General features: G+C 43.5%; 7 protein-coding genes across 7 annotated transcripts; 4 read left to right on the forward strand and 3 right to left on the reverse strand.

The window, feature by feature from the left end:
- Positions 1–3,777: 3,777 nt before the first annotated feature.
- O0I10_005184 (uncharacterized protein) lies at positions 3,778–5,542 on the reverse strand (the record flags this gene model as incomplete). The annotated part of the gene is made up of 4 exons (XM_058485231.1): positions 3,778–4,643; positions 4,696–5,196; positions 5,274–5,298; positions 5,360–5,542. 4 exons carry the CDS (start codon positions 5,540–5,542, stop codon positions 3,778–3,780), a joined length of 1,575 nt encoding a protein of 524 aa, XP_058344058.1.
- Positions 5,543–7,569: 2,027 nt separating this feature from the next.
- On the reverse strand, positions 7,570–7,875 carry O0I10_005185 (uncharacterized protein; the record flags this gene model as incomplete). The annotated part of the gene is made up of 2 exons (XM_058485232.1): positions 7,570–7,690; positions 7,754–7,875. The coding sequence occupies 2 exons, from the start codon at positions 7,873–7,875 to the stop codon at positions 7,570–7,572; spliced, it is 243 nt and encodes an 80-aa protein (XP_058344059.1).
- A 427-nt stretch (positions 7,876–8,302) lies between these two features.
- Positions 8,303–10,655, forward strand: O0I10_005186 (homoaconitase; the record flags this gene model as incomplete). Its single annotated transcript, XM_058485233.1, has 5 exons — positions 8,303–8,514; positions 8,585–9,636; positions 9,699–9,809; positions 9,875–10,218; positions 10,278–10,655. 5 exons carry the CDS (start codon positions 8,303–8,305, stop codon positions 10,653–10,655), a joined length of 2,097 nt encoding a protein of 698 aa, XP_058344060.1.
- Positions 10,656–11,006: 351 nt separating this feature from the next.
- On the forward strand, positions 11,007–11,940 carry O0I10_005187 (uncharacterized protein; the record flags this gene model as incomplete). The annotated part of the gene is made up of 8 exons (XM_058485234.1): positions 11,007–11,061; positions 11,145–11,202; positions 11,261–11,291; positions 11,351–11,430; positions 11,496–11,548; positions 11,611–11,675; positions 11,740–11,804; positions 11,871–11,940. The coding sequence occupies 8 exons, from the start codon at positions 11,007–11,009 to the stop codon at positions 11,938–11,940; spliced, it is 477 nt and encodes a 158-aa protein (XP_058344061.1).
- Positions 11,941–12,020: 80 nt separating this feature from the next.
- Positions 12,021–13,462, reverse strand: O0I10_005188 (uncharacterized protein; the record flags this gene model as incomplete). The annotated part of the gene is made up of 8 exons (XM_058485235.1): positions 12,021–12,118; positions 12,193–12,312; positions 12,386–12,434; positions 12,495–12,803; positions 12,873–12,899; positions 12,965–13,134; positions 13,208–13,270; positions 13,333–13,462. 8 exons carry the CDS (start codon positions 13,460–13,462, stop codon positions 12,021–12,023), a joined length of 966 nt encoding a protein of 321 aa, XP_058344062.1.
- Positions 13,463–17,319: 3,857 nt separating this feature from the next.
- Positions 17,320–21,039, forward strand: O0I10_005189 (uncharacterized protein; the record flags this gene model as incomplete). Its single annotated transcript, XM_058485236.1, has 17 exons — positions 17,320–17,364; positions 17,434–17,537; positions 17,595–17,712; positions 17,787–18,059; positions 18,144–18,294; positions 18,355–18,470; positions 18,529–18,644; positions 18,700–18,836; positions 18,899–19,003; positions 19,064–19,268; positions 19,325–19,487; positions 19,550–19,960; positions 20,024–20,197; positions 20,252–20,458; positions 20,520–20,645; positions 20,717–20,915; positions 20,987–21,039. The coding sequence occupies 17 exons, from the start codon at positions 17,320–17,322 to the stop codon at positions 21,037–21,039; spliced, it is 2,703 nt and encodes a 900-aa protein (XP_058344063.1).
- Positions 21,040–21,421: 382 nt separating this feature from the next.
- Positions 21,422–23,563, forward strand: O0I10_005190 (uncharacterized protein; the record flags this gene model as incomplete). The annotated part of the gene is made up of 11 exons (XM_058485237.1): positions 21,422–21,460; positions 21,569–21,625; positions 21,678–21,784; positions 21,853–21,994; positions 22,059–22,121; positions 22,194–22,301; positions 22,361–22,432; positions 22,490–22,732; positions 22,792–23,131; positions 23,193–23,298; positions 23,374–23,563. 11 exons carry the CDS (start codon positions 21,422–21,424, stop codon positions 23,561–23,563), a joined length of 1,467 nt encoding a protein of 488 aa, XP_058344064.1.
- Positions 23,564–23,596: the final 33 nt, after the last annotated feature.

Consider the following 23,596-nt stretch of genomic DNA (forward strand, 5'->3'; position numbering starts at 1 on the left):
AGATTCCTTTGACCCCGACGAACAGGTTGCTCTAATAAAAACCCCACGTTTGATTGTAAAGTTTGGAGATACAGGCGTCTTTATGTTTTTACTATGCTGTAAGCATGATGCTATATGAAGAGTGGTCTTCGTTCAAATGTCAAGTCGCTGGACCCTGGCAGAGCAAAAGACGCAGAGGGACCTCTTTGTGTAACTCAGCTACTTTGCATGACTGGAAGGATGGAAGGATGATACTGTATACTGTTGACAAAAGCCCGTACATTGCGAGCTAACAGCCATTTCTTCACAATAGCCACTGTTGTCCACTTTATGACATGTGAGCGATTCTCCTGCTTCAGACATTCATTTCCATGATTGGATTATGTTGATCCGCGTTGATTTGACCGAGATACAGCCAAAGAGGGTTTACATCAATCCACACATCTAACCATGCTCTATGTTGCTCAACTGAAGTAACCTTGTATGAGCGTAACTCAGCCAAATCAACTCGGATCAACATAATCCAATCATGGAAATGAATGTCTGAAGCAGGAGCATCGTTCCACTGTCATAGAATGGGCAACATTGCCGATTGTGAGGAAATGGCTGTTAGCTCGCAATGTATGGGATATTGTCAATAGTATACAGTATCATTCTTCCATTCTTCTAGTCATGCAAAGTAGCTGAGTTACACAAAGAGGTCCCTCTGCGTCTTTTGCTCTGCCAGGGTCCAGCGACTTGACATTTGAACGAAGACCACTCTTCATATAGCATCATGCTTACAGCATAGTAAAAACATAAAGACGCCTGTATCTCCAAACTTTACAATCAAACGTGGGGTTTTTATTAGAGCAACCTGTTCGTCGGGGTCAAAGGAATCTTGTGTGCCAGTTTCACCTTCATCGTGGCCAATCCCAGATTTCGCAATGTCGCCACCAGCCAAACTGGATCTGGGGGTCGACCTCTTCGACGACGACGACCAAAAAATATTTTTTGGGCTGTTTGCGACATTGAACGCGAAACTTTCACACAAGGTGCTGTTGGCCAAGCCGAGCCCATTGCTCTATTCAAAACCCCACGTTTCATTGTAAAGTTTGGATATACAGGCGTCTTTATGTTTTGCCTATGCTATAAGCGTGATGGAGTTGCTTTTTCCTAGTGGATGGTGTCGGCTGCATTAACGGAAAGATGAAGCTGAGTGAAACGGCATGTGGTGGTTACACAGACACGTCCTTGACAGGTTGCTGCACACATGGATGATCATGATGATTGCTTTTTGTGAAGGTACGTAAGTAAAACAGCATCCAACCATGAAGGTGTGTCAAGGTATGCATCACATCTGCATGTAGAAGAAAGTCGAGCTGCATAAACCAATTTGTATATGTAAAAAGATACATATACATATTGAATGGGTCACTCATCCTGAAACTCAATGGAGGGATCTCTTCACTTTTTCTCTTCTCAAGCTCATCCCACTTCTCACTCCTCCTTATCGCATTACAAAAGCCATGTAATTCTTACATGACTGATACAGTAACGGACCACCTTTATTATTCCATCTTCGAAGCAATAGTATGTAATCCACAAGCTAGCAACCTCCAACAAGCGTGTAATAAATAAACAATGCTTTATTTCATCTAGCTATCTTGCTATGTACTGTACATTGCCACCACCATCGTCGTAGTCGACCTCCGTCATCATTCCTACTCGTACTCGTCACCAGTCCTCAATCTCATCCGTCACACCAACATCCAAAAATACACAAGTTGAAAAGAATGGGATCGTGCAGGCTTACTTTTGAATCTCGTTGTCGTCATCACTGTCATTGTTGTAGATGGGGTGATCATCGTAATCGTCATTGTTGGCGAATGTGGTAATCGTCGTAATCGTCGTCTCTACAAATAAGAAAGCAGGCAAGTTAGACCATCTGGTACCGGAATGATATCGATTTGGTATACCGTTAGGCGATCCTCTCTAAGGAAGAAAGCAAATCAGAAGGAAATCACAAACCAAATCACCACCATACGAGCAACGTCGGGCGATCCCTTGTTCTTGAGAAGGCACTGCACGAATCACGCAAGGCCAGTTCGATCCATGGCAAGGAAGGACATCACTTACGTAGAGTCCAGGCTCATAGTTGTTCTCATTCATCCTCTCCAAAGAAAGAATGATCCCCAATCCTTCCAATCATTTCCCACCTCATGAAAAGAAATCCTCAAGGGAAAGAATGAGCCTATCACGAGAAGAGCGTGTTGGTTAAACACATTCACAAGCTGTTGCAAATCCCCTTTTACCTCAACACGGTGACCATGCTCTTCCAAAAATCCATCGTCATCGACCCATCCTCAACTCAACGCAGGCCTATAGAGCCCTGGACGCGTTCCAAGAAGCTTTTCCAGCACACTTGGCTAGTGCAGAGCGACGCAGCGACCACTTGATACAGGCTGGGACTTGAACCCAAAGAGATGATGATGATGCCCCAAGTTGCATTGCCTGACCAAAGAAACCTATGCAATTCATTATTAGCACACACGCACAATGAACACCCTTTTCATTGTTTGTTTCATTGTACTTGCCTTTTCCATATACACAAGAGACCCGTTGTTGTTGGTTACTGGAAACCGAAAACCATGGTGTAGTAGTATAGTTGAGCCGAAACAAAACGCCAAACCAGCCAAGGTCTTGAAACCGAACTTGCCCTCTATACAAGCTGACGCGTCAATGGAACCAATTCGACTGCAACATTGGACTCTGAATGTACCTGTTGACACCAAGCGTAGAGCGGGAATAGCAACGAGCAAAAGGAAGCAACAGTATCGCCATGGCAACCACCAACCACCAACCACGCTCATTCCTCAGCACTTGGACACACTCACTCCCTGACAATGCATGTTCAGAACTACATTAACACCTCACAGCCAACAAGAGCACTTTTTTGTAATACATTACCTTGATCGAGATGTCGTGAATGGGATAAAAGCAGAGGAGTGAGAAAGAGAAGAGAAGCGTTGTCTCAAGTCGTGGAGCTGCTGTCCCCAAGTTTAAACCCCCTACTGCTATTACACTGAGGCCACTCAATGACCCCACACACACCATCACCCATCGTCATCATCACCCTCACGATACAGTAGACAATAGGTACACGTAAATAAAAGAAATGATGAACCTCACGTATAGCAAAAGGGTGTGTGCCATTTTACACTTTACATGATAATGATGATCCAACAACAGCCATTGCCTTACGACCAGGCTAGCTCAAATCATGATAGTTGAATGATAGAAATGATGGGCTAGAGCAGGAGAATCAATCGTATGCAGTGGATTGGGCAACAAAGGTGAATGGGAGGGATGGGCTGATAGCTACCAGAAATTAGATATGGTTGCCCTGAACAATGTTCCAAGGTATGTAGCCTATTACAGAGATTGCTCTCTTATTGTAAAAAAGATGGATAAAGCAAAGGGATGCAGGTTCTTTTATAGATGACTACCACGAGATTGTAAAGTGGCTGCATAAAGGTGTAAGCTTATTATAAGTTCATTACTCCCTTCAAGTGTTTACGAGTAAAGAGAGCAACCTTAGCGATGCTTAATATGGCTCTCGAGCCAAGACACGATGCACATTGTGTCACGTATCATGACATATCACGCCACCTTTGTACTACACGACACCAAAAAGAGAAGACTTGCTTCAAGTGATAAATGGATTACAATGACAAAGGAATATATTATATAGCGAGTATGCACACTTTCTAGGGAATGATTTTGAAAGGAGGAGGTGGGGGGGGGGATAATGACTATTTACCAAGGTACGACGAGAGGAACCTTTTCTTCAGCAGCAATGCCTTTGGTGACCACCATTTCTGCACTTGCCACACATCCTTCCAGCAATGGGATACCAGGCCAACTATAGGACCCTACAAACCATAATCCACTCGGACCTTGACACCGACCCAATTGTAAGGAACGCACATCGGATGTATTCATAGGCGTGAATAATCCATCAAGAATAGCACGTTTGGATTCCAGTGTAACAGTAGCACGTTCAAACCACGATGTAGAAAGGACATGAGCTGGATCTGGTGAGATGCATGGATTGGTTGTTTGCATATAAAGGATCGTATCATTGTCGAAACGGGCATGATGGGTGAGATTAAGGATGTGGGTTGTCATTGTTGTATCGTGTGGGTATGGAACAATGCAATCGCTGGAGGTTGTGTGTTGTACTGAAGTATCCAAGGAGGCGAGATTGAGTGAACGCCAATGGCATGGATCATCGGGGAGTAATCGCTTGTCGGTATGATTGACAACTACAGCTCGATCATATTCAAATCGTTGTAGGATCCCGATCGATGATTGAATATCATGCAATAATTCTTGATGTGCCACCGAATCATCATGGTTGTCAAGTAATTCCTCGATACATCCTCTCAAAATGCGGCATGCTTGGTTTGCTTGCGTGGCAAAGACAACATGATGGAAGGGGTGAACGTTGCCTGATGCATCATGTAAATCAAGTCGATAGCCAGGAGTCGTACTCGGCCGAATGCTTACAATCTGAGTCTCGAGATGAATGTGTTTCAAGGGCGCTGACAATCGATCCACTACTCGGCGTACACCTCCAGACACCACGTATGATTCTTGGAAGAGTCCCATCGCCATGTATTCTATCCAATGATCAATACGCCATCCTTCTTACTCTCACGGACACTTTCTTACCAAGGATATCAGCTGCAGGATAATCAAGCATGGACTTCCAGGAGTTGGTACATACGGCTGCGAAAAGGGGCACATACACCTCATGGATGAAATAAGGATGGAAGCGATGGTGTTCAAACCAATTGCCAAGCGTCATGCTGAATACTGGATGCTGTTGATTATGAAGATGACCTCGATGATAGAGCCAAAGCGACATGATCATGAGATAGAGATACGACGTTGCCACCACATACATCTTCCAAAATGCCATCATCCATCCTGCAAGATAGTCGGCTACACTTTCTGCTGCTGGTCCTGCTGACTCGATCCACCCTACGGTCCGCGATCCACTGTATACAAGATGCGACGTGTTGCTGGTATGCGATGCCAACTTGTCGGCTGGCATTTGTATGGGTTCAGTCTCATTCGGCGATCCGATCCGATACCAACCAAAGCTGAATTTGGCTGCCAAGCTAGGAATCTCCAAGTGATCGTAGAGTCGAACAAGGTGGTTGTAATAGCCTGGAAATAGAAACGAAGAGTGAGCAAAGGATGACCATGTGTGTATGTGTATTGTTTGGATCCAAATAAAAGATTACCAGACATGAATGATCGCATCGGAACCTGCCTCCATATAAATTTGAGTGAGCTTATGGTTCAATGACAACAGACGCTGTAAACCTACATCGACTCTGAATTCATCCTTTTTGTTGCCTATGGACATGGATGCAGCATCCATGCCTAGTTTGGTGCCTTTTTCAAATAAATGGGGCTCGTATTGATCATTGCCAGAGAGTAGGTACGCTGTGCTTAGACCTGCCAATCCAGATCCAATGACAGCCACCTTGATCTTGTCGGGTGACTCCATTGTTCAAAAGTTAAAAAGGGGCATAGTCTTTTCGGTGCTCATTTGCATCTTATACTTTTTCAACTTTCAGACGCCGAATACTCTGTAGTACGCTGGACCCGGATGTCTATTCGCGTTGCGTGGATCCACCTGCCTATTTTAGACGAATCTTGCCGACACAAGTGTCCCAATGCGCTTACTAAACATAAAACTATCCCCTAAGTCATGTATTATCACCACTCGTGATGCATCCAGACTTGGCATTTTCATCTATTGCGCCAAGATCAGGACTGTTGTATGCTACAAAAGCTTATATTGGCTTGTTGACCTTCACGCATAATCGGTAACACGTTGTTTTCTATGTGCCCAACAATAAGCTTGTGATGCTGACACATGTCGTTGGTCCGCCAACCCCAACCATGACACTCATCTATCATACGTTAACATTTGTAGTAGTAAATGATCATACTATGGTATGCTACGGCTTTGATATTGTAAGCGTAGCAGCATTAAATGATCTGCGTGACCATGCAGCATCATAAGTATAATTGGTTAACCTGGTACGCACAGCCCTATATGACCTCCCTGCCTATTATGGGTTGCTGCCCTTGACAACCGAGCAGCCAATCAACATCGAGCAGCCAATCACATCCCCCATAAATGGGGTAAAGGAATCCTGCACGCGAGAAGAAAAAGGATCGTATAGGCATCAGCATAGAGCTGATGTACGTAGATTCCACACGCACAACCTATATTTGTACAAGCAACATGCTCGTGTGAAGTTTGTCACTCTCCTTCTTATACTCTTGCATCTAGTCTTACCATGTAAGTAGTAGTTGTGGGATTATTGTAAGAAGGATGTTCGATGACAGCTGTCATCAACTTGCTCTATGGCTTGTTATTTCGATGCTTTGGTGTATTCATCATTGAAGAAGGATCAGGTGACTCGAAAATAAGGTAGCCATTGTCTTTTCCAAGAACTGGGTACAGTGGTTTACTCAATAAATTGTCGTTGATGACATGCATTTTTTTCTAAAACAGCTAGTGATCGGCGATAGCAGCACAAGATGACCATGGTTAAAGGTTGGATAACGTGTACCACGAACCTCCATCCATCCTCCTTCTTTATTTGAGTTGTTGTGTCGATCCATTCATTCATGAAGAAGGATCTATTGACTAATGGTATGAGGTATGTATGAAGTCTTGGTATGTATCATGAAAGGATTACGGATGCATTCATATGGAGAGAAGAAGGGTTGTGTTGTTGGTGTCATCACTCTTTTTCATAAAAGGCACAGATCGCCGCTTTGTGTTATAGACAAAGGTTCGTACGCCGACTGAAACGGGGGTCGGTTAGCATTGATGGATGTCAACCACACACATAGCCAACAAGGTGGAATTCCCAAACAAGACATGTATCATCAAGGTGTTCATTTGGGGCATCACAAAACAAGTAGAACAAGTAGCATAACGTGTAACAAACAAACAATTTAACCGAGGTGACCGATTTGGTGGTTGAATACAGTATACAAGTAACAACTAGGATATCCAACAAGGTCGATGGCAGAATAAACTAAATCCCTGCTGCTGGTGGTTTAACAGAAAGGAGATTCACGGAGTTATTGGTGGGGTGGAGAGGAGTGAGGAGAGAGAGAGAGAGCGTACATAAGTTATAGGAACCACGATTGGGTATTGAGTTCAAAATGTATACAGGCTTCACTGTTGTGTGTTGTTGCACAGGGCATTTCCATTTATATTTATTTTTGGTGATGGAATATGAACGACAAGAATTACCTGGTCAAGACCGAAGCTATCCAAGTCGTTGTTGTTGAAATAGGATGAGCATTATATGATATATATACAAATATGAAAGAAAAGAAACAAAGGGAATCATGCAATAGGGTGAAAATCAAGGGAAGATGGGAGAAGGTGATAGTAGGGCTTGTAATAGTGATGGTGTTTTCCTCTTCTCTCCCATCCAGCAACACGTTGTAAATCGCCATCATTGACTTGTAGACCGAGACAACAAAAGGTCATAGGTGACTTTTTTACATTACTGTGCAGCATCCGCTTCCAGAGGTTGGTGCGAAGGGATCGTCCTTCTTGTCAATAGGTCCCCATACCGATGGAACCATTGGATCGCGTGTAGTTTTGCAATGATCAATCAAGCTATGATTACATTATTGTCAATCCACCATGATACGACGCATAGATGAATGAATGGTATCTTACCGTGTGGATGCCTCGGATACAGTAGTGCGAGGGATATCGAGCAGTTCTTTAAGACGCTGATTGTACTCGAGAAGGCGATTCAACTTTGCCTCGGAAAGGTTTTGTGTTTTTCTTGCGTTCATTATGAGAGGTGGGGTATGTATAGAGTAAAGTAATGAGTAGAATGACAAGGAATGCGGCAAGAGAGAAAGAAGGGGTAAAGACGTGGACCAAGAGCAGCGACGAGCGAGAACTGGAAAAATAATTTTGGGAGCTGTGGTTGGGTGGCACCTTCACATGTTGTTAGCCTATCAGAATCAAGATAGTCCTCTTTCCTTTTTTGGATCATACCAGATCTCATCAAACATCACCCATTGATTATCTTTATCTGCTTGTCTCAAATCTTTTTTGACTTGCAACGCTCTCTCACACAAGCTCTCTCTTTCTTTTCTTTTTTCTTCCCTCACTTGAATACCTACATTCATCTTTACCCCCCTCTCTCCCTCCCCCCACTCTTCCATCATCATGCTTGTCACTATTTCAAAGACCAACCTGTTACGTTCCACCACAATGTCGGCATATCGACTCATGCCGTCAGCCTTATATCGTCGATCCTTTGCATCAACCACGGATGCCACCGATACTCAAAACTTGATTGAAAAGATCGTCCAAAAGTATGCCCTTGATTTGCCTGAAGGATACAAGGTCAAGAGTGGTGATTATGTATCGATTCGTCCTCATCATGTGCTTACACACGACAACACCGGTGCTGTCATGCCAAAGTAAGTGTGGGGTTGCCATGGAGATTGGCGTTGCCTGGTTACGTGGTAGCTTACAAGCATGATACAATAGGTTCAAATCGATTGGCGCCACCAAGTTTTACGATCCCAAGCAACCTGTTTTTGCACTTGACCACGACGTGCAAAACAAAACTGAAAAGAATCTTACAAAGTACAGCAACATTGAAAAGTTTGCAAAGGAACATGGAGTGGATTTTTACCCCGCTGGAAGAGGTATTGGTCATCAAGTCATGATTGAAGAGGGTTATGCCTTTCCACATACCTTGACTGTGGCCTCTGATTCTCATTCGAATATTTATGGCGGCATTGGTGCTGTCGGAACACCCATTGTACGTACCGACGCGGCTGCTATTTGGGCTACGGGTCAAACATGGTGGCAAATTCCTCCTGTTGTCAAGGTGCAATTACAGGGCGAATTGCCAAAGGGTGTTACCGGAAAGGATGTGATTATCAGCTTGTGTGGATTGTTCAACAAGGATCAGGTGCTTAATACGGCTATCGAATTCCACGGTGGTGAAGTATTATCGGTTGAGGATCGTCTTGCTATTGCCAACATGACCACCGAATGGGGTGCCCTTGCTGGTGTCTTCCCTGTGGATGAAAAGACCATTGAATACATGCGTAAGCGTATGCGTCGCATCGCACTCACTCATTTTGAAAACAAAAACTTGCCACCTACTCCCCCTGGTGAACCTTTTGTGCATCCTCGTATCAATGAACAAACCATTCAAGCTCTTGTTGACAACCCATTGGAACCCTCTCCCAATGCCACCTATGCCAAAAAGCTCACCCTTGACTTGTCGACCCTCTCACCCTACATCTCCGGTCCTAATTCCGTCAAGGTGGCTACTCCTTTAGCTGAACTCGAAGCCCAAGATGTCAAAATCAATAAGGCCTATCTCGTTTCATGCGTCAATTCCCGTGCTAGCGATTTGCGTCAAGCTGCTCAAGTACTCAAGGGTCAAAAAGTGAAGGAGGGCGTCGAGTTTTACGTTGCTGCTGCAAGCTCTGAAGTACAAAAGGAAGTTGAAGAAACAGGCGATTGGCAAACCTTGTTGGAAGCTGGCGCCAAACCATTGCCTGCTGGCTGTGGTCCATGCATTGGTAAGTAATGAAATGAGAGGGATAATGGATCATGGTGGTAACTCATTGTTGTGTATATATAGGTTTGGGCACTGGTTTATTGAAGGATGGCGAAGTTGGCATTTCTGCTACCAACCGTAACTTTAAGGGACGTATGGGTTCATTGTCATCACTCGCATACCTTGCCTCTCCTGGTAAGTCATTCATGGATTGAAAAAAAAACAACATAGGCCATCCATTTATTTACTTTATTGAATAGCTGTGGTTGCTGCTTCTGCTGTTGCTGGCAAGATCGCATCGCCTAGTAGCATTGATGGCCAAGGTGCTCCTGCTACTCCTACTCCTACTCCCAAATTCACCATTGAGACAATGACCCCACAAGCTGCTTCTACTGATGATGCTTCATCCACTGCTACTCCTGAAGTCCTTCCCAACTTCCCTGCTGTGGTCAAGGGCGAGTTGCTTTTCTGCCATGCTGATAACCTCAACACCGATGGTATCTATCCTGGCAAGTACACCTACAATGATGAAATGACTGTGGATGACATGCGCAAGGTGGTGATGGAGAACTATGATCCTGAATTTGTCAACATTGTCAAGCAGGTAAGATTATCCTTATACTCTGTTTTAAGATGTACATGTATTTATTGACTTGTAATTAGGGTGATATTCTTGTGGGTGGTTATAACTTTGGTACCGGCTCATCACGTGAACAAGCTGCCACTGCCATCAAGTCGCGTAACATTCCCATCATGATTGCAGGCTCCTACTCTGATATCTTTAAGCGCAACTCTATCAATAATGCCTTGTTGTTGATTGATTCCCCCGAGCTTGTTAATGATCTCAAGGAGCAAGTTGGCACGGATAAACTTACGAGCCGTACTTCATGGAAGGTGACCATCCATGTTGCTGAAGGCCGTCTCCAAGTTGAAAAGCCTGATGGTTCTGAAAAGACATACAAGGTCGGTGCTCTTGGCAAGAGTGTTCAAGAAATTTGGCTTGCCAACGGTCTTGAAGGATGGGTCAAGGAAAGATTGTAGAAATAGATTACTCTCTTGTTATATACACACATTCCCCCCCTTTAATCATGCACATAGAAAGATATATACACTGCCATTACACCTTTGCACACGTTCAGATTGATTCATCGTTTCCAAAATTTGTATTGCATATACCGATTTCTTTGTTTAGAGTGTATTTGATATGATATGATTTAACAAACACGAACAATGGAGGTGCCATGCACATGTGAGAGAAAAAGAAAGCTCTGTGCATCCATTATTCCGTTCCCGATCCCGCGTTTATAATATGCTGCTGAAACGAGCTGAACTCTTTATTTCCTTTTTCTCGCTTTAGCTTCCTCGCGTCCTACACCACCACATAATACCAACATGCCATTCGGCTTCTTTTCGTCAAGCTATGAAGACCAGGGTACCATGGACGATGGTAACGTATTGCACAATGACCAACTTGGCGCTCCATTGCATTGACTGACGACCACTGTGTGTGTGGGGAATTTACTATGAAAGGCACCTGGAAATTCCTTGGTCTGGATCGTATGCAACGACTCTATGCATTCGGCTGTTGGTAAGACGACACTGCTTTATAGTCGAGGAAAGACGTTGCTCATATCAACCTTTAATAGCTTCCTTATTGGCATGGTGCTTTCTATCTTTGTAAGTGGATGCTGCAGCCGAAAATCAACCGATCACTCATATTATGCATCATCATCAAGTCCACTTTGTTTTTGATCTCTGGAAATATTGCAGGCTTTGCTATTCTCTACAGTATTGGTAATTTGGTGTCATTGTTAAGGTAAGGAGGAAAAGCGGGATGCTCTTTGTCAGATCATGAAATTCACACGTGTGAGGTAACCTTAGTATGACATTCATTGTTGGTATTCCCAAATTATTCAAGACCATTTTCGCACCTGGTAAGCGTTGGCAATGGATGAGGATAGGATATGGACAATGTTTATTGAATTGGCTATCATAGTGCGATTCTGGGCAACGACTATTTACCTCTCATTGTTGGTGTTGACCTTGGTTCTATCCATCTTGGTAAGCTACGACACGTATACAATACACGTTATCTTGACTCTGATGCGGCGACAATAACAAATAGCTGAAAAACGTCATCATCTCCATTATCCTGGTCATTGTCCAATTTTGTGCGTTGGTGTGGTATGCGTAAGTATTCGTAGGAGTGGACACATTTGAATGAGGATGGATATTGATTATTGCTTGTCTTTATAGTGCAAGCTACATTCCTTATGGCCGTGAGCTCATCCGTCGCTTCTTTGGAAGCTGCATCACCTCCATCTAAATCGCAACATGCCTCCGTTTATCCGTGCTGCTTGTTTATTCCCTTGTATTGTACAATTTCTTTTACTATACATTTCATCTTTACAACTTATATGGCAGTGGTTCCCCTTTGGATGCTGCAATGACATTGTCGACACACATGCTGGCCATGCGCTCACGCGTCTCAAATGTGGCACTCGCTAAAATAAATGTGTTTAGAATCCATGATTTGATCTTCTTCGCAAGCCGTCATCGTAGTAGGATGGATACTTACCAATGTGTGGGAGGATGATACAATTGGGCAATTTGTAAAGTGGATCGGTGGGTGGCAATGGTTCAGGGGTTGTGACATCGAGACCAGCAGCAGCAATCTTTTTTTCTTTAAGTGCACGGACTACGATAAATGCATGCATAAACAAATAGTTCAGATGGCGTACATGTCGCATTGTTCTTTTTCCACGCCTTACCTAAATCGTCTTGCTTGACAATGCCACCACGCGCTGTATTGACAAAGACCTATGTACAAATAGAGTTTAGATCGGGAATAAAAGAAATATACTCATGTAGTATACTTACTGCTGTATCCTTCATCTTGTTAAAGGCATCATAGTTGAACAATTCTCGAGTCTCGGGTGTGAGAGCACAACAAACAATGACAAAGTCTGATTCAGCCAACAAGGTATCGAGGGATCCAGTAAACTGTGCCATGGGTAGACGCTTCTCGACATCAGGTTTCTCTTGACGACCCCAGTACATGATACGCCGAATACCAAAGGGAGCGAGACGATGAGCAACAGCTTCACCAATACGGCCCATACCAACAATGCCAAGAGTTTTGCCAGTGAATTGGGATCCACACAACCAAGTTGGACGCCATGCTCCCCACTAACAACAACAACATCAATAACACATACCTTGTGGATGAATGAATCCATATCAAATGTACACACATACCTCTCCTTTCTCTGCAGCCATCATACCCTATGTATGTATCCTTTGTCATGCTCTGATTCCTTGTTTCTTTCCATGTTGATGATACCACGTACCTCCTTCATTCTACGTGCTGCTGCCAATGTCAAGAGCACCGTATGATCCGCCGTTGCATCTGTCAAGACATCGGGTGTGTATCCAAGCTCAATGTTGCGTGCACGAACAGCATCCACATCCACATGATCGTATCCTACACTCATGGTAGCAATCACCTTGAGTTGGGGACCTGTACGTATCCATGCAAGATTCAGGGGAAATGTGAGTATCGAATACTGTCAAATCATGATATCTCAATATACCTGCAGCATCCAATAACTCGGTATCGATACGATCCGTCAAAAGGCAAATGAGTGCTTCGGCACCTTTGTATAGTACAAGTGTCAACAGGGTAACGTTTAACTAATGCATTGGTCATTGGCTTTACCTTTGACTTGCTTCAATAGTTCCTCGCGAGGCATGACACAATCTTGTTGCCATTGCACCAAGTCGAAATGTTGAGCTTCCAGCAAGGCTTGAGTCTCGGGAGGCAGAATGCGAGTAACGACTACTTTCATATCGCGTGAGAGAGAAGAAGACGAGTGTGGAAAACCAAGGTACGTGGATCGGGCTATAATTGCTGGATAATGCCCGGTGGAAGAACCCCCGGTTGGGTGCCAGGCATCATGTACCACCATCATCTCCCTCCCTCAACTGCTGGCCTATTCAAGTACAACTACCACATGTAATTTATTATCCTGCTTTAATCCACCATGTAAACCCTACACTTGCCTTGATGCGAAAGACTTCGACTTGGTGGCATGTACACATCCTTCATATCATTCTAATACAACAAGTGCCTTGCTTGATACTACACACTGCCCCTTTGCCACAACCAATCATAGCAGCCGTTGACATTAGCAAGGTCCTTACTGCATTGTCTCAAGTTACTTGCAGCAACCTCCCTTACAGCCTTTATTACGTGAACAGCAGATAGACCATTGTATAGAAGTAGCCTTATTTACGTGTAGCAACTTCAATACATACAACTTTTTATGGAATGGATATGGATATCGGTATAATACATTGGATAGAAGAAATTGGATACATACATTGATCGGGTTGGTTTGGACGATGTCATTATGATGGATGGACGCAAGCAGGTGTAGTGATGAGTAATCTTAGAATGCTGCTTTGGTTACCATGGCATGTCATTAGAAGAAATGGTGAGCGTATCACATGGATACGATTGACGATGATGATGAGAGGGCTTATGCCTTTGACGAGAGGTGTTTTACAGCCATGGATGATATTGATCACTGGAAGCAAGCACGCAGCAACTGTTTTGGGACCCTGGATGATGATGCTTATGGAGACAGCAGATGAGAATGCAATCACATCCATTAGCTCTATATGATCCAGACATGCCTATTCGTAGTTTCGTTATCGTATTTACATGAGAAACATCCATGCTACCATATCTTTTTCTTCGACTCCCACTGAATTAATATTGGATTCAGCAAATGAACGAGAGTATCATACTATGAATCCATATGTGCAAGATGTGGATCATGCGATTGGTTGATGGTGATTAAGTGAAGTGGATTGAAAGGGAATTGAAACATGAAGTTCGAAAAATGAGGTTGAATCATATACTGGTGCCTTTTTTCCTTTAATAGGCGCTTGTTCATAATACGTAGACACTCGTATTCACAAAGATAGTAAACTCATGGCGATGCAGCTTCAATAATCACGCTTGTTACAAAAGCTTCACTCATTGTAAGCTTGATTCATATTATGTACTCCAACAAGAAAGAGTGAACTCTAGTAATACAATGCTGTACGAGTACATTAACACACCACGTTTAACTATGACGATTTCAGCATACGCTATATCATACAGCCTTACATGGGAACGTGCCATTCAGTTTAGGGCTGCCATAGATGGCCTTACTATGAGGGAAGGAACCTTTTATTCATGTCAGGGGCATCATGCATCCTCTACCAATAGGAACAGGTCTCACGGCTTGTTACACAGACAAGTCAATCTGCATCTCTCGTTCTAGGCCCAGCTACTTGACAATCAACAAAGGCCACTTTTCATATAGCATCACGCTTACAAACATAAAGGTGCCTGTATCTCCAAACTTTACAATGAAACGTGGGGTTTTTAACAGAGCAATGGGCTCGGCTTGGCCAACAGCACCTTGTGTGAAAGTTTCGCGCTCAATGTCGCAAACAGCCCAAAAAATTTTTTTGGTCGTCGAAAAAGTTTCAAGAGGTCGACCACTGGATCCAGTTTGGCTGGTGGCCACATTGCGAAATTTGGGATTAGCCGCGATGAACTTGAAACTGGCACCCAAGGTGCAGTTGGCCAAGCCGAGCACATTGCTCTAATAAAAACCCACGTTTCATTGTAAAGTTTAGAGACACAGGCACCTTTATGTTTGTAAGCGTGATGCTATATGAGAAGTGGTCTTTGTTCATTGCCAAGTAGCTAGACCCTGGAGAGCCAAAGATGCAGAAGGACCTCTTTGGGTAACTCAGCTAAAAAGTCAGGACTTCAGGAACAATGCATGATAGGTACGCAACCCTCACTTTTATGTCATACATTGGCCGCTAATAGCTACTTTGGTGCATTCCCAACTTTTGTGCATTCTATTGTAGGTGGACGATGCTCCTGCTCTAGACATTCATTTCCATTATTAAAGTAGGTTGATCCGAGCTGATTTGGTCGAGTTACGCTCACACAAGATTACATCGGTTGAGCTACATCGAGCGTGCTTTATGTCCAGAGTGATGTAATCTCTCTTTGACCGCAGCTCAGTCAAATCAGCTCGGATCAACTTACTTTAATCATGGAAATGAATGTCTGGAGCAGGAGCATCGTTCCCATGCAGTGGATCTGGCAACTATATGATTGGATAAAAGTGGCCGTTAGCTAGCAATACATGCCTGTTCCTAGATGATCCATAAAGTAATTATACATTGACCCTTTCATTCATGCAAACGTAGCTGTGTTACACAACACGACCCTCTGCATCTTTTGCTCTGCCAGGGTCCAACTACTTTACAATGAACAAAGACCACTCTTCATATAGCATGACGCTTACAAACATAAAGGTGCCTGTATCTCCAAACTTTACAATGAAACGTGGGGTTTTGAATAGAGCAATGGGCTCGGCTTGGCCAACAGCACCTTGTGTGAAAGTTTCGCGTTCAATGTCGCAAACAGCCCAAAAAATATTTTTTGGTCGTCGAAAAAAAGTTTCAAGAGGTCGACCCCTGGATCCAGTTTGGCTGGTGGCGACATTGCGAAATCTGGGATTGGCAAGCTTGATCGTGAAACTTGCACCCAAGGTGCAGTTGGCCAAGCCGAGCACATTGCTCTAATAAAAACCCCACGTTTCATTGTAAAGTTTGGAGATACAGTCACCTTTATGTTTGTAAGCGTGATGCTATATGAGAAGTGGTCTTTGTTCATTGCCAAGTAGCTAGACCCTGGCAGAGTAAAAGATGCAGAGGGACCTCTTTGTGTAACACAGCTACTTTTGCATGACTGGAAGGATTGATGGATAGTACTTTAATAATGTCCATGTATAGCGAGCTAACAGCCATTTCCTTCCAATCAGCGTTGTTGCAAAATCCACTCCATGGGAACGATTCTCCTGCTCCAGCCGAGCATTTCCATCATTCAAGTTTCTTGATCCGAGCCGATTTGAGTGAGCTACGCTGGAACAGCAAACATGAAAATTAATGAATCGCAGACCCTGCGAATGTCTCCGTCTTTCAAACTTTTGGACGCTCCCATTCCAAATTTTCAAATGAAGCGTGAAGTTTTTATTAGAAAAAGTTGATCAGCATGCTCGAGAGCAGCATGCTGACCAATTTGCAAGTTGGAAGTGGGCAACTTCGGGGCAGTGGGCTGTCCGCTCTTTTGTTCCCATCATCCACCATTTGGGTCGCCCCGCATTTTAAATCTTCGCAATGAAGTCTGCGACTTTTAAATGAATGAAGTTGATCAGCATGTTCAGGAGCATCTTGTGTGAAAGTTTCACGATCGAAGTGGGCAATCCCATAATCAAGATTTAACTTACAGTGTTCAAGGAGGTGTCTCACAGGTCAACCTATATAGCACCATGCTTGCTGCATAGGTAAAACGTAAAGGCACTTGTACCTCAAAACCTTACAATCATGCGTCGGGCGTTTTTAATAGAACGAATTACTCAACGTGGCTCAAAGAACCTTGTGTAGAGGTTTTACGATCGAGGTGGATAACTCAAGACGTCGCCAAACGGATGGCAGCTGTGTCACGTGCAGTCCCAATTTAATTTGTAGCAATGCAGCCATCGCTATTCATTGTCACTCGTTCCACCACACCACGCTTTGACCTTCCTTTCTATTTCCTCCCTCCTCGATCAACAACACTCCCCCAATGGACAATCGTCAACAGCTGGTTGAAAGTGTATTTGGGAGAAAGGTAATGACACGTCAAGTATACAATCGCTTTGGACATTCGACAAGGAAACTGAAAGGCCCATGTGATCAGGTAGATCCAGCACTTGTGGCGCGTTTGCAACCCGCATTGACAGGTCTTGATCGGCATCGGTTCACCAGTACTGATGAATTCGCTGTGAGGCGACGCTGGGAAGGGTATATATATATACAGTGCTAGTATCATACTCGAGGCTGACGTGTTGGTGTATGCAGGCTTTGTGAGAAGTTTAGCATCCATGGTTATGGCGAGGCAGCCACTCGTTTACGATCGCTCAAGGACAAGTTTATGAATGATGCACATTCGATAGGTGATAGCTGTACGTCCGTCAGTGTATGTTGGGATGAGGATATGGTTACATGCAAATTCTATTCATAGACTGACAACAAATGTTACACTTCTTCTAGTCGCAACATGCTCTCAAGTACGATATGCTTGCCCTTTTACTCGCTTTATCGTCCGGTTCACCATCTCAGCCTTTGGATAATGAAACATCATCAGCAATGGATACGGTTCAGGAATCAGGTGCCGACTTTTGGCGAAGGACACTGCTGGAAGAGCCATTAGAAGGAGATCATTGGCAGCAATATCAGAGTGATGACGAGGATGAAGATATGATGAGTATGGATGGCACAGAAGAAGATCTGGAACTGGATCAAGAGGAACTTGCACGTTTCAAAGTATGTGAATGTTGCTGTAAGAGTGGATGGGCATACATGAGGATCAAATTCGGTATACTGATGGGTAGTACAATGGATCACCAGGCACGATCAACGACGCAACAAGAACCATTGCGATCGATAAGTCCCACAGATGAGCGATGGTACAGCACGTATATGCCTATCATTGAACATGATCAAGAGGAAATTGCAAGAAATCAGGATCACGTACGACGCTACTGGGAAGATCCAGAAGGTAATTCATTCAGGGGCATTCTCTCAAGTTATATATGGTGCTTATCGAGAAATTCAATAGAGCTTACTGAAGCTGATATCATGAGAGAGGTGGTGTTCATGTTGCGAGGCTTGCCAAGCATTCTTTTCGAGAAGACGACGTTACATGATGAAGAAACGAGGACAATCAGGATGCAGGTAGAGAAAAAAGGAATGTAGTATTGAACTTCGGTTCACATGGATACCTCCCATGTAGGTGGCCTCGACGCCGTTTCCTCTGAGTCATTTGAGCAACACAGCCGTCAAGAGCATCCTGAAGGAGTTTAATGAGTATGGCAACATTATGAATAACCTGCGGGAGTGGCTTCAAAGGTGCGTGTGTATCATAAGGCAACTATGAATCTCTTGTGTTGACATCATGCTATAGAGTGCTCAGCAATAGCAAAACGGATGATCGTCGTTACGGTCAAACTTGCGAAGCCTTTGCAGTTTGTGTGGCGAAGATGTTTCAGGCATTTGAAAGACGCATGAGCAGCATTGAAGTCGACTATTGTCAAACACAAGGTATTACATCACACGCACTTTTCAATTGGGTACCTGTCGATGCTAATCGAGATGTGTTGCAGGTGGCAAATCGATCATTTCCATATTGAAACTCAAGAATACCCTGGACCCATCACTCAAAGCATTTCAAGTCATCTATGAAGTTACCACTCGTCTCCATGATTCAGGTTATTATCAACTTTAAGTTGATCCACATGTCTTCATTAACATTCAGTGATTCTTAATAGATTCCCCGAGAGCACTTTCTCAAAAGCTTTTGTCAACTATCTATATGCGGATATGTGAGGCTGAGACACAAGGGAAACAAGATGTGTACAATGTGCTGGTGTACTTGTATCATGAGACGATCAAGCCTTTTGCTCAATTACTCGATGATTGGACGACACGAGCAACTTTGAAGGGAGACGTGGCACAGGAATTTTTCATTAGCAGGTAAGCTAATCTCTGGATGATGCTATAAATCTAGCTAACGGGATTCTTTTTTAAAGGAGTGATCGACGCGATAGCGAACTTGTCGAGGATGAATTTTATGTGCATGAACCTCGGGACGACGATGATGTATCAGGATACCCATTATTCAATCACACATTCATGGACAAGGTGTTCTTTGTTGGCAAGGCAATAGAGATCATTTCCCGATTCAGAGACGAGGTACTTTATACTATTGGATTGTCGATGCTGTTAAGGAGGAAAGACTTACCGGGACCATTTAGATGGAACGGATCCCAACATACATTGATTGTTTCGACAAGGTCATTCCCACACCAAAAACAGTATTTGATTCATCCGACAACAGCACACCATCAAAGCCATTTCAGCCAACATTATCACAACAGACCCGATTCCTGCAGGCAGGATTTCCTCTATTGAAAAATGGCACCCAACATCTCACCCATACGTCATCTTCAACCGATACCACCGTTACTCCATATTTATTCGATCAAGCCATATTGCAATCTCTCGACGACTATATTGCCGAGCCATATTTACATGCAACCCAAAAACTGCGAGTGGTGCTTTACGAATCCTGTTCGCTGATATCCCACCTTCGTCGAATCGCCTCGATTTATCTGATGCTAGAGGACGAGCTAATGCATATCTTTTGCGAGACCTTGTTTCAAAAAGTAAGTACCAAAGCTGCGTTCAATGATATCGGATCATGTGCTTATGCAATGCAATGATGGTAGATGGACAAAGGCATCTATCCCGAGAATAGCAGCACCAACACGCAGATCGACAAGCTTTTTATGGATGCAAAGAGTGCCATTGGTGGTTTACATCAAGATTTGACCCTTTCAGAATGCTCATTTGATCACAATGCCAGTGGAAGCTTCCTGGATAAGATCCGATTCAGTTACCATGTAAGTGGACAAGCTTTATTAACGAAGCCGTGTAATCTTACACCCCTTCCTTAGCTACCTTGGCCTATCAACAACTATATCCGGCGATCATCATTAAGAAAATACAGCTCGATCACCACCCTTTTACTTCGTCTCAAGCGTACCAAGCATCTCCTGGATCGGAAGACGCTCACACAGCAAAAGCGTAGCATGAGGATGGTTTCCATGCGTGTTCGATTGATATGGTTTGTAAATTCATTCTCAAGCTATGTCATGACCACAGTAAGTTCGCATGCGGGGAGGGAAAAGAAAAGGAGACATTTGCTAAAGGGTCGAGCTGCAGGTGTTGCATACGGAGACTATGGCGTTGCGACATACCATTAGCAGGCTGGAGAATATGGATGACATGGTGCAACTGCACGCTGATTACGTTGATCGAATAGTTGATCGGTGCTTGTTAGGAGATAAGGTAAGGGACGACTATTTCTCTTGGCGGCCCATGTATATGTACTTTATTGACATGAATGCATCATGCTACAGACACGATCCATCCATGCTGCCATCTTGAGGGTTCTCGATCAAGTACAAGATTTAGCTCAGATGTTTATCCAACCTGACGTGGAGACAAGTCCTCAATTCACGGAAACCATGGAGAATATGGAAAAGAGGTTCGTTCGGGACAATGAGTTTATTTCAACAAGTCTGGCGATCATTGGAAAGAAAGGCAACTTTCCTTGGTGTAAGTGCAATCTTATTCACATCACACATACGTATCGTTTACTCACTTTGGTATTCCATCCAACACTGTAGTTGATGCATTAGCAGCAACCCTTTCATCCCACGGCAATACTGCATATTCATAGTTCTCAATCATGATGACGTATGACACCAAATATATATACCGTTCAAGATCTTTGTGGAGGGTTTTGGATATGAATCAGGAGAAAATGTGTTGTGGAAGGAGGGTGGGATGAGCTGACGCGGAATATGCCAACTTTTGGCGATTAGGGGGATCGACTAGGCTAGGATCGGGGATCTCCACCTACCGTCAGAATTGATGCATGCCAGTAGACTGTCAACATACATTGATGAACCAATCTTTTTTTTCTTCTCGTTTCCAAATCACTTGCTGCTTGCATTTCTTTTTCATCAACAATCCACAAAATCGCTTACAACAAATACCACCACTTTATTATCCAAAACCAAACTTAAATGGTCAAAACCAAATCTGCTACGCAACAAGAGATGACAGAGGACATATTGAAAGAATTGTTTAGGTTGGACGTAAGTGTTGAAGGGAATGGGAAGCGAATTGTCAAAGATGACAAGCCATATGCATGAAGAATGTTTGTATCACTGCGTTTGTGTAACTGGCCGTGCACCATTGTGTAGCAAAAAGGGCTTCATTGTTTACGTGACAAGGTGTATCTAGAGCTTCAGGCAATAAAAGTAAGTGATGATGTGTTCATTGATAGCAGCTAATGCATGTCCTCACATATAGGATACCATGTTGTTTTTGGAAAAACGAGCCGCGATCGAACAAGAGTATGGAAAGCAAATGCTTCAGCTATCTCGATCCATGAATGATGTCTCACAGCAGCACTCTGGGTAATGAAGATATAGCTTGGACATGGTGATTTGGAGCTAATAATAGGCGTGTGATGGATGATGTTTAGAACCTATGGTAATGCATGGCAGCAATCCCTGAAAGTGCATGAGATCATTGGTGAACAGCGACTGCATTTTGCGGACAACGTGAACCATGTGGCAAACGATTTACAGCTGTTACTTGACAATATGGAGGAAAAAAGCAAAGAGGTATCAAGCTATTGTATTTTAGCATGGACAGGGCACTAACGTATTTGTGTGATGCTTATTGCAGGTTGAGGAACTAGGAACCAAGCATAGCCAACAGCTTGCCGATGCTGAAGTTTTATTACAGCTGGTACATTGTAGGGAAAGAAGGCAAGGGGAAAGGGAAATAGACAATGGAGGCTATAACTAAGATGGTATCAAGAATGAAAAGTTAGGTTCGCAGCAAAAGTCACAACAACAAAGAAAATCCAGTATCCATCGCATTCCACGAAAAGGGTTGTTCAGGCACAATAGGGCACCAATAGTAGAGGTATGCAAGCATGAGACATACGTTGACTTACATAAACCAAGTGCTGATGTTTCTAGAAGCTTGGTAAAATGGAAGAACCTCGAGCTCCCGCCAGCCATTTAGATCATCCCCAGCATCAAGCATTGTTAATGGTAAGCCATCCCTTCGAAAATAACGATGGATGTCTCATATTAGTGGATGATGTACAGGGATTGAAAGATGTGAATGATGAATGCTGTGCTGCGCTTCGATACCAACTTGCTCGATACGCTTATGCATTTGAGCAAGCGATCGCTTCGGATGGTTTAGCCCTTGATGATGACCATGGCATGGGTCTGAGATCATTGGCAGAACGAATTGACAAGGAATCGGATCTTATGGGATTTATTCAGAGCTACAACAATCAAAATGTGTCAAGGTTAAGAGGAGGGAGCGATCTATTTAGATCCAAGGTAAACATACAATGAGAATTCCCATTGTCCAGGAACCATTGTCTTACTTGTTTATGTAGCTTACAAGTGCTTCATTATCCGCTCCTGTCTTTGGTGTAGATTTGAAGACCTTAGTTTCACGCAACGGAGGTGTTCCCATAATCTTAATCAGGTGTGCGAGAGCTGTTGAAGAACATGGTCTGGATACCATAGGGATCTATCGCATTCCTGGCATCAGCACTCAGGTGCAAAAGTTAAGGGCTGCTTTGAATCAAGATTGTGCTGGGCATCACTTGTTGGAGAATGATTGCGTGCCAGAAGAAATCAATAATGTGACCAGCGTTCTCAAACTTTGGTTGCGTGAGTTACCAGATCCATTGTTTCCTAGGTCACTTTATCCATATTTTATCGATGCTGCAAGTAAGCACAATTAGTCGATGATCCAAAATGGCCTCGTTTATATAATAATGATGAATCTTAGAATCCGATGACGAGCAATCGCGTGTTAATGATATATCCATGATGGTCCATGAGTTACCGGAGGAGAATTACATGACATTGGAATATCTCATGAGGCATTTGGAAAAGTAAGTAGGATGCAAGGAGGCATGTAGAGAGTCATTGTAAAGTTGTTAATATGTGTATGTGTGTATGTGATTTAGAGTGCAACAACATCAAATGCACAACAAAATGGATGCATCCAACCTTGCGACCATATTTGGAATGACTTTGATGGGATATGAAGAAGCATCATCCAATGACCTTGATCACTTACAAGAAGCTCATTATCAAATGCAAGTAGTGCAGATTATTCTCGAAAACTATCATGTTATCTTTGCATCAGATGAATAAGATGGAACAATGACGTATGCATCGTTTTAAAGT

The sequence above is a fragment of the Lichtheimia ornata genome, assembly GCF_029851405.1.
Source record: "Lichtheimia ornata isolate CBS 291.66 chromosome Unknown scaffold00020, whole genome shotgun sequence".
In the NCBI taxonomy this organism is placed as follows: domain Eukaryota; kingdom Fungi; phylum Mucoromycota; class Mucoromycetes; order Mucorales; family Lichtheimiaceae; genus Lichtheimia; species Lichtheimia ornata.